The 15753-nt window shown below is 41.4% G+C and overlaps 2 protein-coding genes across 5 annotated transcripts in view; both read left to right on the top strand.

The window, feature by feature from the left end:
* arhgef10 (Rho guanine nucleotide exchange factor (GEF) 10) overlaps positions 1-7842 on the top strand; it is a 38810-nt gene extending 30968 nt beyond the window's left edge. For all 4 annotated transcript variants that reach the window (XM_058090864.2, XM_058090863.2, XM_058090862.2 and 1 more), the window contains 2 exons: positions 6239-6361; positions 6613-7842. In XM_058090864.2, coding sequence (XP_057946847.2) covers positions 6239-6361; positions 6613-7118 — 629 coding nt within the window. In that variant the 3' untranslated portion in view covers positions 7119-7842. The remainder of the gene's footprint in view (positions 1-6238; positions 6362-6612) is intronic.
* Positions 7843-9655: 1813 nt separating this feature from the next.
* Positions 9656-15644, top strand: kbtbd11 (kelch repeat and BTB (POZ) domain containing 11). Its single transcript, XM_058090865.2, has 2 exons — positions 9656-10023; positions 11263-15644. Exon 2 carries the CDS (start codon positions 11353-11355, stop codon positions 13180-13182), a length of 1830 nt encoding a protein of 609 aa, XP_057946848.2. The 5' UTR covers positions 9656-10023; positions 11263-11352; the 3' UTR covers positions 13183-15644.
* The last annotated feature ends 109 nt before the right edge of the window (positions 15645-15753 follow it).

Below are 15753 nucleotides of genomic sequence, written 5' to 3'. Positions count from 1 at the left end.
ATTCTGTTGGCTTTTTCTATGTTTCCAGTTTATTGGGAGTCTGTGCACACTTAAATATCATAATATACTACCATGATAATAATCAGCCAGAAGTATATAAACCTGATACAAGTATCATGATAATAATCAGCCAGAAGTATATAAACCAGGGTTCGACTATGAGTCTCATGAAAGCCACACATTTTTAAGCAAGAGCAACGATTTCAGAATGTAATAAGGTTCGGAAATTCTTTTTAAGAACATTGTTATACTGAAGCTTACCATATAGAGTACTTCTGAGTACGAAATACTTCTTTCCACGAATGCGACTTCTTCCTTCTTTCTTTTCACCATCATCTTTTGTCAAAAGGTTTTTTTTTTTTTTGCAGAATTAGCTAGCAGACAGTTTGAATAAAGGGGCAAAGTTTACCTCTTGGCCTCTCAATAGCTGGCCTTGGCCACCCACATTGCAGTAGAAAATGGATGGATGGATTTAAATTCATAAGAAAGTTTTAGATTTTGAACATTATTTAACATTAACATTAACATTGATTTTATGTAACGTTTTACTTTAAAAAAAAAAAAGAATTTAAATGAATAAATGTTTTCATGTTAAGAAATGTCTGAGAGCCAGATGCAGCCATCAAAAGAGCCACATCTGGCTCCCAAACCACAGGTTCCCCACCCCTGATACAAGCCATCTGCATGGATGTAAAATATATAACTATATCATCAGTTGATATGAGCAATTCATCTTGGAAGCTGCATTTGGAGTCATATGTTCTTTTCCAGAGGCAAATATAGAATTACTAGTAAATGTGGGTTGTTTTGAAGTGAACACAGCGATTCACCTTCATTACGTCATTCTACCTCATTCTACCATGACTGTCCTTTGTTCCGTGCTCGTGTAAGCCATCCCGCAACCCACACAGTCTGCACACTAACTAACTATTAAAGGTCATGCTATTTATTGCGAGAAGTGTCCGTGCTTACTCTGTTTGTGTCATTTAGCATCTGCGTTTAATGTCTTATTGGTGAGCTCACAATACAAGAGGACAGTTTGACGGCGCATAATTCAGTGGTATTGCTTACGACGTTCACAGCAAATGAAATTCAACGTCAGCAAAATCAAAGATCCCTGAAGTCAGCTGAAGTCATCAGAGAAGCCTGCCGCTGCTTTGGATCTTGTAATCCTCTGCGTTACATCAGCCTTGACCCACAAACACACAGCCTGAAAGAATGACTGGAGTCTGTTGAACGGGGAGATTACACATGTTTATTTGAACTCTGGATGTGTGGTGCAACTGAGTAATATTTAGTAATGTTTTGTGTAACATCTTACAGTATGTGTCTTGCTTGTGATGACAACTTAAACCATAAACGGTTGCCCGCAGTCGTTGTGGACCGCAACCAGGCAGCACCAGTACCGTCACTGGGTCAGCTCTCTTCTCTTTAGCCACAAGATGATAGTAATATTTTGAAGTATTTGACTCAAAATCACATCTGGCATTCCTTGCGCCTCAAGCAGCATTTAATAGGACATGAATGCAACATCACAAGCCATAAAGTGCAGTGTGGGCTTGGTATGCAGTGCTTCGGTGTGTGAGGCTCAAATCCTACAGTTAAAGAGGCGACCTCCTCATACCTATGACTGCAAAGAAAACAGATCACTTAACTATAGCAGGAGTTATTTATTTTTTATTTTCCTGAAGAAAAAAGCCCAATGTCTACTTGAAGCAATGGTCCCGTGTTCACCCGATATAGTGGTGACCTCCCAGTGATAGACAAGCGTTTAGAGTTACAAGTGGTAGGCCTATCCTTCAGACAGATGTGAATGATAAAAGCATTCTACTGTGGGAGCTCACCGTCCGTGTGGGCTAATAAGATCCATGCAACTGAAGCGGAAGTTAGTTCTCTGACAGACTGTACCACACATGCAAAACTTTGTTCCTCTGGGTTTATTCTTATCTCCACTTTTCCAAAATGCTCTGCAGAGAATTTACCACCACAAGTCCCTCCAGAAGGCTGCCTGTGCATCAGCTCTGGTGTAATTACAGTACTTTAGGGATTGCTGCAAGAGAAAGAGTAAGGGGTCTTTGATTTGCAACATTTTTTTGCCATAAGTTAACTTTTAGGCTACTTTCAGTTAAGCCTTAAAAAGCGAACAATCCAAAGGTTGTACAAAGTGCAAACCCAAAAGAATAATATGCCTTTTAAGTTTGTGAGACTTTAGGACCTCAATTCAGCAAACTAGATTAACTCTGCATTTTGTTTTTCTGTTTACTTTTTTTTCAATAAAAAACATACTATTGGTGAAGGCAAGCAAAAATGGGAAAATGTGATTACAACCATAGAACTGAGAAATGACGCATCCAAGAACCACATCAAATGACTGTGTTATGTTATTTGTTTTTCAATTGTTAATAATGTTACAATTATGGTCATCACAGAACCGTTTTAGTGGGTCGTTGCCCCCGACTAAAAAAAACAAATAATATGATGACCCGATGTCCGTGAAGACACTTTGCGTTCTTGTCTGAGTTATTCACTTGCTACACCGCCACGAGGTTGGTTCCCAACAAACTTTCACAAACAGTCCCATCAATTATAAGACATCTGTAAAGTTTGAGTTGAAAAGGTTCAGAAATTTGTGTCACTGTTTGTCATTGAGCGGCGATGGTATTGGTCCCTCAGCCAAACCAGTTGAGAACCACTGCTCTACAGAGGTGATGTTTTCATAACGGCAGCAGATTATTTATATTCCTATGAGGAAAATGTAGTCTAAATACATACTTTTAAATTTCCACTGTGTATTGAAATTATATAATGTTGACATTATTATCCTATCTAAGTGCGAAAAGATTTAGGTGTGGAGAACACCTGTGTAGTTTCCACTTTGAATTTGTCCTTCTCATGTTCATACATGTTGGAACAATTGTACTAACCCCTTTCATTTCTGTGTCCAGGTCATGAACGTAGCTTTTGAAACACATTGGCATAATATACTGTAATAGCAGTCATTTTCACGGTAATGGATGCTAATAATTCAATGCACCTCATAATTTAGAGTACTGTAATTCTAAACAACACAGAAAATGTGATTTATTATTTTTACTGAAGTCAGAATAAGGTTGCATGTTGTTGGTGGCAGTCTGGCTAATGTGCTCAGGGTGTAGTCATCTGCCTTTGTCTGCTGCTGTGTGACCTAAATAGGCAGCCATGCATGGCTTAATGAGAGATCAACATCAGGGGGGGAGTCAATAAATAATACCCCCATCTTGTCATTTACACTACCATTGTTTCATAACTGACATCATTAACAATGCTGGTGTTCCTGCATGCTTCCAGTCCTGCAGATCTGCAAGTTTGTGTCATATCATTTAGCTGCACCCTGAAGTGGCTTTGGAATGTAATAAAATGATAAAATGACTATTCTCTAATAACCAACAGAATGAAATGTTCCACCCTTTGGGGTTGTTACCTCAAAGAACGGTTCCCATTCATTCATTCATTCATTCATTCATTTTCTACCGCTTATCCTCACAAGGGTTGTGGGGGTGCTGGAGCCTATCCCAGCTGTCTTCGGATGAGAGGCGGGGCACACCCTGGACTGGTCGCCAGCCAATCACAGGGCACATATAGACAAACAACCATTCACACTCACATTCATACCTATGGACAATTTGGAGTCGGCAATTAATCTAGCATGTTTTTGGAATGTGGGAGGAAACCGGAGTACCCGGAGAAAACCCACGCATGCACGTGGAGAACATGCAAATTCCACACAGAGATGGCCGAGGGTGGAAGTGAACTTGGTTCTCCTGGCTGTGAGGTCTGCGCGCTAACCACTCGACCGCCATGCAGCCCTCCCATTCATTCAAAGTCAAATAAATGCAAAATAAAAAAAAAAAACATTTGGAATTCGACCATATTTTTCATGAAGATATATCAATAAACCCATGCCATGCGGGGCATCAACCTATTTTGTGTGTGATGACAACCATAAAACAGAAGAGTGGCGTACAAAAACCAAGGTTCCACTGTATATGTGAAGCGACTGACCTTGTACTCACAAGAGCGTAATCTCAACTTGTCAATGGATGTCGTCAACGTTCAATACGTTCAACGTTCAATTGTTATCATAGGTTTTACTTCTAAGACTTGTGCTCTTGTATATCATTTAGTTACATTTAATGTTTTCTACTTTGGTGGTTCCACTGTGAGAACAATACCTAAATAGAACCAAACTGTACTGCTTAATGCAAACAGGGCTGCAGTCTCCCTGATTAAAAAAAGTAAAAATGTAGACATTAAGACGAGATCCAGAGCACTTCATCGGCTTAAAAGTCAGCCTAATCCAGAGGACACCATTTCCTCCATCCATAAAGATAGAAAGGCACCGCTGCCCAACGGGTGCTGTTATTCTTAGTGTGACTGCATGGCTGCTATGGTGTGTTATTGTAAAGTGTGAGATTTACTCCTCCCTCCTGCTGTTGCTTGTCGGGGCTAAGTGCGGATCAAAGTGGTGCTCTGCTGTAGGATCAAGGCCCATGTGGATGTTCACTCTAGATTTATTTTAGTTTACCCTCTGGGTGTGGAACTGCAAATATTATGAAAGGGGGAAATTGAGCAATACCCCCCCGCTAGTAGTGTGTATTTCTACTCATTGTGGGCTCTCATCAGAAGCACATGTGGCCAGGATTGTCTATCATGAAACGGGGCTTTGGACAGGGAAGTCTACCTGGCTGAAGAGGGGACTGAAGAGGGACTGGGAGGCATTTTTCCGGACGCCCTGGAGGATTACTTTAAGGGAGGACATTCAAGTCAAGCTGTTAAAGCTGTAATGACTCATGACAGCCTTGCCCCCCCCCACATTGCACCAGTAAAAACTGTTTTTTCTTCTTAATCTCATAAAGACAGATGGTAAAAATGTCTGTGGAGATATATGCAGCCCTGACAAAGCTCATATCTGGATACAGAGATATAAGAGATATGCTATATGAACATTGCTCCTAACGTAACTTGATTTTTCCCGTGCACGGTTATATTGCAGGGACATTTGTGACCAAGAGGGACTTGGACAAATCACACCGTCCTGTTACAGCTACTACAAGCTTTCATGAATAGGCACACTGTTCCTTGCTTAATTACTGCGTTACGCTTCAGTCATTCTGTTATGTAACACTGCTGTGTTTGTTTGTGTAACTCTTTGCGAACCATAAGGAGCATTTGATGGCTTGAAAAGAGCTACTGTATGTTTATTCAGGCTCTTGTTAGCGTTGCCTTAGAGCAGGGGTCTCAAACACGCGTCCCGGACACTAGTTTGAGGCCCCCGCCTTGATATGGAAGTTTAATGTTAGTGCGGCCCGCGTAAGTTTGATATGGATGCTGTATGGTATCATGTACCCAGAAAAAATTATTACGTTTGATTAATGTTCATGTTAAAGGTTAAATAACGGTTAATAGTTATCCTCCCTATCCGTGTGGAAGTGGTAAGTTTTTGGCTATTTAAGTTTAAAGGAAATAACTTGAAGGCTACCGTTTAGGTCGCTAGCTCTCTGGTTTGCGAGTTAGCATGTGTCTCAAGACCCTGCAGTTGCGCAATATGTTGTAAATAAACAGAGTATAAATGTGACTATAGTCGTGTTTTGTCATGTCTACAGGGCTCTAATAATGCTTTGTTCATTTTAATCTGAAAAAAATAATTTTTTCTACCCACCAACTATATGTGTTTTTTATTATTTACCGTTTTATTGTTATTATTATATTCATTTATTTATTACTGATTGATTGATTTTCTTTGATCTTGATTTGTTTATTTATTTTTCATCTTATTTTGTGTAGAAAAATAAAATGTAAGATATTTGAGAACAGTGGAATGTTTTATCAGAGCTTCTCTTGTAGAAAATCGAAACCAAGGCAAAGTTTATTCATTTTTCTGTTTTTAATGCGTTTTTTTAAACCTGATGCGGCCCAGTCTCGCCCAGACCCTAGCTCCAGTGGCCCCCAAATAAATTGAGTTTGAGACCCCTGCCTTAGAGACAACTAAACCTCATCACCTCAGCAGAAACATTATGTCTCAACGGCCACAGCATGTCACTGTAGCCTTCTGAAGTGGTCTGGTTTTTCATGGGGAGAGTTATGAAACACCATATGGACTAATACAGTATTGGCACATCGGGCCTGGTCTCAAAATGTCAGTGAGAGTTCATTCCAAAGGTGTGGGTGTCATACTTTTATTGTTTTGTCGTTCTTCCAGGAAGCCACAGAGTGTCGGTTAGCAGTTTGTTGGTTTGCCACGGTATGCTGCTCGTCGGAACCAACCTGGGCGTGACTGTGGCGCTCTCGGTCCCCAGACTACAGGGAATCCCCAAGGTCACAGGTAATGCAGCTCCAGCAAATATGGGTACACTAGATCCCTGCTATTGATTGGGGATTACATTATCAGACGCCTGATATAATATAATAATGATAATGTAACTGAACCACACGAACAATGCAGGTATGGAACTAAATGCTAACACCTTAATATACATGCAAAATAACTATTTTATACTAATTTACAGTTCTGCAGGCCACATAAAATGGTGTGGTCGGTGACTCAATGTGAAGTGTTTATCTGTATGTCTTCAGGTCGGGGCATGGTGTCTTTGCACGCTCACATCGGACCAGTCAAGTTCCTCACCGTGGCCGCAGCAGTCTGTAACCATCCCTCAGGCCTCCCATCCCCCGCCTCCTCAGCCTCAGCCCAGGCAACTGAGCCAGAGGATGGAGAACACGTTCAGCCCCCCTCAGAGTCAGTTTCAACCCCACCTCAGGGGAAAGGGGTCTGGCTGGGAGATGCAGGTTGCACCACCATGGCTCTCCAGGACTCTCTGTCCTCCTCATCTTGCGGCTCCTTGGCTCAATCCCAAGGCTCCTTGGAGCACGGCCCTGAGGACGGAGCGCTTTATGACATGCTCCATGATCCGGCCCACCACTGGAGAGGACGCCGGGCCAGTAAAGTGGATGTCAGCTCGCTGCTGGTGGTGTCTGGAGGATCGGGACATCGCAGGGTGAACAAAAAAACCAAACAGTCCCGCCATGACGACAACACCTCGACCATCCTCATCTGGCAAATCCCCTTGCTCAACATGTGACACGCCAGTAAGCTCTTTTTAATCACAAAGGCATCTGATCTTACATTTCACTGACTTTTGGACCAATTACAACGAACTAAAAGTCTTAGGATACAGATTTTTACTCCATCACAGTATTTGTCATGATGAAAAGGAACATCATCAATGTTGTGCCAAAACCGACAAACTAGCTAAAGCATCACATGACTGGACAAGACCAGCGTTTTTCAAACTTATTTTTCTACCTGAGGCGTGTGAAGTAACAATAGGGTTGTTACATAAAAGGTATTTTTTTAAGATTAGGATCAGGTTTAAGAAAATCTGTCAAGACTTGTTGAGGTGTAAATATGGAGCTGACTGAGGATTATGTGTACGACTTCAGACAAACGTTCTTTCTCTGTGTAATATTTAAAATATTATCATTTCATGGCCGGACAGCTCTGAGCTAGTCCACTGCTTGTTACCTGTGTATTTGCAAAGAAAAGGGATTCAAAACGGTGAAATAATGTTGAAATAATGAAATAACTTGAGAAGGGATGATGAGATCCCTGGCTGGCCGGGGTTCTAACAAACAGACCAGTTGTTATCCACAAAGAAGCTTTTTCTTCGGACCTAATTTGTTTTTAATTCTTACTTAAGTATATTTAAAAGAAAGAAAAAAATGTATTTTGTCACCCCACTTGTATGTACTATTTTTGTTATGTTTCTTTAACAAATCTATAAACATTGTTTTATGGAGACACTATTTGTTATGATTTATTTTATAGTGTAATCTGGAAAATATGGTTAACATCGTGAAAATGGTTGACTATTATTGATAAAAGTAAATTGCCGCAGTTTGAGGAACAGGGTACAATATTGTATTCTCCTGTGATTGTGCTAGTTTTTTCTCGAGTACTTGTTGGGACTAGCAGCGCGCCTGAAGGTAGGTGAGCTCAGCCTGATGCATCTCTTCCGGGATTTTGATGCTCATTTCTCCCACTGCTGAGCAAAGAGGGTCAAGCCATTTTCTACGCCTACGTCGACTGTTGTGCAACCATTATCATCACTATTCAACCATAATATGGGAGAAGGGCATCATGCAATCCACAGCTGATACTACGTCTTACTACTCCTTGGTTATGTCTGTATCTTGTACAACAATATGTTTGTACTCCTTTAATTGGCTAGTGTTTAATACGGCCGGCTGTTGGTAGCATTGCTCACACTCCAAGGCTCTTTGCTTTCCAACTGACCCTGCAGGTTTCCATGGAGACGCTCATTTGTGTGCATGCATCAGTCCTCCGCCGCTCTTTGTTCTCACAATATCTCGCGTTCAAACCCCCCCATTTGAATACCTCAGTGTAACCTCGCAGGCCTGATGGTGGTGCCATGCCCTCGCCGTGGCTCACCTCGATTAATACATCAGCAGGCCAGTTGCAGTCCACAGAGGAGAGCTTGTGGACTGTATGGGAGGAAACCAGTTACTATTTTGTGTTACCTCAGCTTAGGCCGGGTTGCACCAAAACTTAATGGGGAGGTCAAAACCACAAGTTGAAAAGTGCCATCTGTTTTCATTTAACTGCTATCATAATTTACACGCAATTCCAAAGTAACATTTGAACACAATTGTCAGTACAATAAGTGTAAAAATAAGTCAACAACTACCGATACTAAACTACAAATACTACAAATTTTAGCATTGATCCAATAGTACACTAAATTCATGGCCAGTATTAGCTTAAGTGACATGTTTTCTATTGTTTTTATTTTTGTTGTTCTTATTTTCAAGCAATATCCCTCGCACATTCTTTTCTTTGTAATTTACTTTTTCTTATTTATGTTATTGTTCTGTAGAATTGCACTTTTATGTTCCTGCTTATACTGTGTTATACTGTTTTGTAATTGAAGTTTGTTATAAAAATATATATATTAAAAAATTAAAAACAAAAAAAACACTGCCAGTATTACCAATGCCAATACTTTTCTCAAGATCATTGACAGGTGTTTTTTGCCTGTGTTGTCATCATGATTGTAATCCTAATAAAACACAAGACAGATACTTTAGGCAAACAAAAAATATTAATACAGTTGACATATACTAAAAGAGTCATTTTGTACAATGTATATATTTATGTAATATTTAATACAAAAAAGCAAAACTATCAACCGAATAATTATTTCCTTTTGTGCAAATCAAGTAAACAAATGCAAACAACAACATAACAAAATGCAAATATACCACACACACACAGATATGAGGAAACAAAAAAAAATGTATCAACGCCACACAAATGCGGCATTGGTATCAATTTAATCGATATTTGAATCCACCCACCTCCCTCGACTGTGCGTCCACCTGTTGTCATTACAGCAAAGTACCTAGAAGTCATATTTGTATCTTGGCGTGTCATGAAACCGTGAAATATAAGTAAAATGTGTACCTGATCTTTATAAATAAAGTTTGAGAGGAGGTGAGGTGAAGGAATGGTCCATGGTGTCCAACAGATGGAGCCTCCTGGACTGTGGAGGGTTAATACTAGGCAAAGGGGCGTGGCTTAAGTCAATAGTCAACTGTGAAAAACTACCTAGATGTCCCCTGATTACTCATGCTGCCAATATTGGACTCTTCCCGCTCGTGAGGACACTCTCCACCTTTTTCCATTCCACGACCAAGCGAGGAAGCTGGTGACGGAGGCGCGGCACCCGAGGGACTCGTGTTCGATCACCGCCGCTTCAGCCGCGCCTCGGCTGCGGGCTACAGCTCCTTGGAGAGCCGATGAAAAGATCCAAGCCGTGATGAGAGATGGACCGGTGGACTGAATGACGACATGTGGATAGAATAAAGTCATCTGGCTGCTTGGTCGGGATCGCTGCTTTACGTAACGGAGCTTTGTGGAAGGATTGGCGGGGAAGCTGCTGCTATAATCACAGCCTGAAAACGCAGGTAGGTGACATTTCAACGCAACATGGAAATAAACGTCTATTTTTCCAAGGTCGCACAGATGCCGCCTTCTTATATTTTACTTCTTATTTTATTAGCTTAAAGGAAAATGAAAAGGCTCTTATACACCCTTTCTCATTTATAGAGTAATCTCGCCTTGCGCATGCGCACGGAATGCTTTCAGTTTAATGTGCAGGAAGGGTGAGTAATAATCACTGATTGTAGGAGTTTGCATCTAAAATAAGCTGCGTGTTTTGATTAGTTGTTTTTGCTAAACGGAACCCTAAAACACAATCCTGTACTCGTACAATATGTTTACTGCAGTTTTAGGTATTAGGTTTATTGTATTAGGTATTAGGTTCATTGTATAGTAGTCATCTTACCCTCTATTATTATTATTATTAGGGAAACAGGTGACCTGGAAACTGATCAAGTTGGTCTTTTTGACACTTATTTGGAGCATTTCTACAAAAACATTGAAGTGAAAATTAGAGCGCTCAATTAATAAAAATATTTAATCGCAATTAATCACATTTAAAATACATAATTAACTCATAATTAATCACATTTTAAGTTTTTATCTGTTTTTTTTGTAGTATCGCTGCACTTAAGAAGCCACAGTATTATGTGTACATCACTAATTGCTAATTTATAAAGATGCCAGATACGCACTTAAAAGTAACAAATAGTTTAAGTACATGAGTAAAAACGACACCACTTATTACAACATGTCTGTACAAAGTAACACAGAGAATCACAAAGAGGTGCTTTAGTGACGAACAATCACGCCAAAAGAACCATAGTGGCAGCCATCTGGCCGATCACCCAACTGTCCATCAATCCATCCCTTTCTATGGCGGGGGTATGCTGGAGCCTATCCCAGTTATCCCAGCCAATCACAGGGCACATATAGACAAACAACCATTCACACTCACATTCATAACTATGGACAATTAGGAGTTGCTAATTAACCTAGCATGTTTTTGGAATGTGGGAGGAAACCGGAGTACCCGGAGAAAACCCACGCATGCACGGGGAGAACATGCAAACTCCACACAGAGATACCCAAGCAGAGAATCGAACCCTCTGACGGGGTGGCCAACATATTTTGTAATTATTTCATGGTTTATTTGCATTAAACTATATATATTTGATCATACTTTGTATGAGGTTGAAATGATGACAAAAAACAGTCCCTGTAGCTTAATAACAATTTTTTCCTCTTCCTTTCCATCCATGTAGGTGACATAAGCAAAACAAGAAGTTTGCGAGTCAAAGCAATCAGCATGATCAGTAGCGACGCGGTCCTCCACCTAGAGTGAATAAATCAGGATGAGCGAGGGCTACAGGCCAGGTGGAGGGTTCTCAACAGTCAAGGCCGATGTCGTCCTCCATGCTGTCAGCCTCGACAAGGACAGCGATTTACGTCCAGGTTATGTCCAAGGGTTCTTGGGCGACGACCCAGACTTCAACCCCCCTCCAGTATTTGAGAAGGAATACCTGCTGGATGGAAGGCTGATGGAAAATAACCATAAAGATTGTCAGAAAGGTAACGGCACATACATGGCAAGCGCTCATCAGTTTAATCTCTCCATAGACAAGAAGAATGAGAAGGAACCAAACTTGGCAGACAATCCAATCCACAATGGTGCGAGATCCAAAGTGTCTTGTCTTGATTCTAAACAAGAAACAGATCAATCAGACTTGAAATCCAAGCCGGAGTGCAGCCAGGATGTGATCAATTTAATATCCGGTAAAAAAGAGCCGGATTTAATCATCGAGGTTGGTGGGCAGACCATCAATGCTCATAAGTCGGTCCTGGCAGAGAAAAGCGACTACTTCAAAGCTCGACTGTCGCGAAACATCCTCAAAGTGAAAGGCATGAGCTACAAGACTTTATCGACGCTAATAGACTATGTTTACACTTCCCACATGAATGTTTCGAAGGACAACGTTGTAGATGTCATCACAGGGGCCAAAATCCTCCAGATTCCGTGTGCCGTTCAGGCAGCCATGGACCGCGTGACGGAACAAATCACTGCGGAGAACTGCTACGAGATTCTGAACATTGCCAAAAAGCAGCGACTCAGTGAACTAAAGGAAACCGCCTACGGCTTCATGAGTGATAACTTTCTCCAGATCCTCAAGGACCCCAGTGTGTATGGGCGTCTGACCGGATCGGAGCGTGATCTGGTCCTGAAGAAAAGAATGGATGGGAGGAAGACTCTGATGGTTGCCGAGATAAACGATGTGTTTGATCGTGTTGGGAGCCGACCGCCCAGCCGCTGTGGAAGCCGTCCTCAGAGCCCCTTGTCGGTGGGGTCTTTGGAGGAGAGTCACATGATCTACTCCTTCAGCGAGGCAGCCAATGACTGGAGAGCTTTGACAGCCATGCCGGAGGACATCAACACTAAAGGATGTGGAATCTGCACCATGTATAACTACCTGTTTGTGGCGGGGGGGATCAAGGGTCATGGGGACAAAGGGAAGGTGTCCGACAAGGTTTTCTGTTATAACCCCAAAACCAACCGCTGGACTGAGATCCGACCAATGACCCAAGCTCGCGCCCAGCTAAAACTGGTGTCCATGGACAGCTACCTGTACGCCATTGGAGGGGAATGTTTGTTTACCGTGGAAAAATACGACCCTCGTATGGATCGATGGACTACGGTGGCCCCTTTGCCAAAAGGAGCCTTCGCCGTGGCTCACGAGGCCACCACCTGCAGCGGAGAGCTTTACGTCTCCGGGGGCTCGCTCTTCTACCGCCTACTCAAATACGACCCTAAGAGGGACGAGTGGCAGGAGTGCCCGTTCAACAACAGCAGGAAGAAGTCGACAGACATGGTAGCGCTGAAAAGCTTCATCTACCGCTTCGACGTCACCCGCGAGCAAGGCATCAACGTGTTCAAGTACAACACCATCGTGAAAATGTGGCACGATTGCGCATCGCAAAGGCTGGGCAGCTCATTACCGTTTAGGTGTGCAGTTGTGGGCAATTGTATCTACTGTGTGAACAAAAGCCAGACTCTTCAGTTTGTGGTGGAGGAAGAGAACGCCTACTTTGTGGAGGAGCCGCTGAAGGCGCCTCTCGAAGCCAAGGGCCTTCTTTTTCCTTTTGTGCTCACTTTGCCTGAAAAGCCTGAGAAAGTGACGCCAGAGTAACAATACTAGAACTCCGACTACAGTGGAACCTCCAAAGTCAAACATAAACTGTTGTGTGATGTTATGCTAGGAGTCCACTGGGCCGGTGCCAGTTGGTACCGGTTCACGCCAAAGATGATGTGATTGGCGCCTAGTGGCTCGATGTGGCGCCGAATTAATGTTCGCAACTTGGCTCGCGCCATTACATTCCAGTGGATTCCAATAGGTGGACTGTTTGTGACATTTGGTTCCACTTGGTGGACACTTTGTGGCGCAACGAAGATTTTTAAACATTTTGAAATTTTCTTGCCGCTAATCAAAATTTTTTACCAGCACCACCACGAGCCAGTTGGGGGGCAGTCTGAGCCACTGCACACCACTAGGCACCTTATTGGTGACGAACTGACACCAACTGGTGCCGTCCCAGTGGACTCTTAGCATTAGTTGACTTCTAAGGTTTTGTTATTCCAGAAGATAATAAGGGACTTACCGTAATTACTTGAACATACACCAAACAATTTGTCCCCAAGTGAGTCAGAGCATTTCTTCTTGTCACTCACCCAAACTTTTGATCTCGTGAAAAGTGGCAGAAATGTTCTCTCCAAAAAACATTTTCAAAAAAAGAAAGGCCATCTTGTATTCAGGGTCGTCTTATATTCGTGTCAAACTGTTGCTACCATGAAACCCACATACAAATTACATAGACAATGTAGTTTGAACATTCTCAATTGTTATATACATAAATAGATAATAACCACAGTGTAATTGAACTTAAACGTCACACTTTGAAGACTCTCAGTTGGGGAAAATGTTTTCTGAGCAATACTGCCACCCAGTGGCGTTTGATGGGTATTGCTGTAGTTTACTGGAAGATTTAGGCTCTGCTTGGCATGTGTAACAGATATTTAATAGATATTTAATTATTCTAGAGGCTGGAGCCATGTCCATCCATCCATTTTCTATGCCGCTTATCCTCACTAATGGTTGCGGGGCAAGAGCCATGTGTTGCAATAAATTCCAGTGCCAGTCCTGTGGTGCCATCACCGGCGCTCCTCTGAGATGTGGAGAGGCTAAACACACATTTAGTTTGATGAGATACTGTATGTTGACATTTTCTAATGCATAATTTGAATGTTTTTCAACGACTTTTAAAGCGTGTTTCTCCATAATATTTTGACTTTGGAGGTTCCATTGTACTCCATTCACTCTTCCCAATGTGTCAACCGTGTGTGTGCGTGTCCATTGCCTGTTTGCAACAGAATGTGTGTATTTGCATGACAATTTGACGTTTTTGCTGAAGCAAGCCTTAAAAAAAGGAACTTTTGAGTGTTGAATCAATACTATAATATTAGTATCAGATTATATGACATGATGGAAGTGACAGTAGATGAGTAAGTACTTCATGCCTGTGTAGTTTGGTGCATCTCTGATATTATTTACACCATATAGACTAGTTTGACTGTGGTGACAGTTTGTTACAAAATGCGTCCATGAATGATGCGGTGTGGCTTCTATGCAAATGAAACAGCTATGTAGGGCTTCACGATTGATGACTGGAATGTCAATGACCCGGATACACGACAGTACTAGTGGACACTCTAAAGCACATTTCATTCAAAATGATTGTTGCAATTCTGCAGACCTTTTTAAATGTTCATTCAAAATCAGTATTTCAATTTTGGAGACAAAATGAATGAAGATCCGAGATGATAGGGTTCTATTGTCGGAGCTGATTTTTATAGCCATTTTTTTTTTAGAATGAATATTTTGCATACTTCATATTTGTGTACGTTCCAGCACTTAGCACATTTGCCAAAGATAATTAATAATCTGTGAAATCAGGTTAACATAAATCAACAAGTGTAATATTTGCCCATTTTGGGTGTACAGTATTGGTGTCTATTTAGAATACCATGTTCGCTGCTAACAACCACCTTCAGGGATGTTGAAGAAATAATAGAAGAAGCGGGGAGCCCTGTTTGTATCAATGACATTTGCTGAGGTTAAAGGTTAAATTCAATGCCGCATTGCTTCAGTCACAGTCTGTCCATGGCCTTTATTGCCGCAACTAATAATAATCATCTCTGGCACTATGGCACTTGTATCATACATTCTACATCCATAACATGTATTTAATTTTAGAGATGTCTTAAGTACAGTATTTGCTGCTGCAATAGCACACAGAGTTTTGTATGAAAGAAAAATCTGCAAATGTGCTCAAGAGTTTCCGAGCCTCTTGGATGAACTGGATGTGGTTTTGGTATGTTTATTAGCAGGAATCTGTATTTTTGTGATTTATTTTTTTTTCTGTATGAATTTGATGGATTTGGACCTGCTGCTGTGATGACAGTGAAGTGCTGTAATGCCAGGTTAAAGCTTCTAGTGTAATGGCTTTTGGAATGGGCTAAATAATTAGCTGTTGGATAATGTTTATTTGTCAAATCAAAGTCTGTGCTTGGAATAAAATATTTGGTGTATGGAAATATTTGCTTTTTTGTGAGTTCTTTTTGTGTAAGAAGTAGGACAGAGCTGCCATCTAGTGGAAATTTGAAATTGAAAATACAAAGTACTGTATTTACTAAACATGATTTA

Source organism: Doryrhamphus excisus, linkage group LG14, assembly GCF_037039965.1.
Source record: "Doryrhamphus excisus strain RoL-2023G ecotype Guam linkage group LG14, RoL_Dexc_Guam_v1.1, whole genome shotgun sequence".
Taxonomy (NCBI): domain Eukaryota; kingdom Metazoa; phylum Chordata; class Actinopteri; order Syngnathiformes; family Syngnathidae; genus Doryrhamphus; species Doryrhamphus excisus.
This window is presented reverse-complemented; position numbering and strand designations above follow the sequence as displayed.

Bases quoted from the DNA above. Each gene is read 5' to 3' on its own strand.
- kbtbd11 (XM_058090865.2), top strand. From the start codon at position 11,353: ATGAGCGAGGGCTACAGGCCAGGTGGAGGGTTCTCAACAGTCAAGGCC.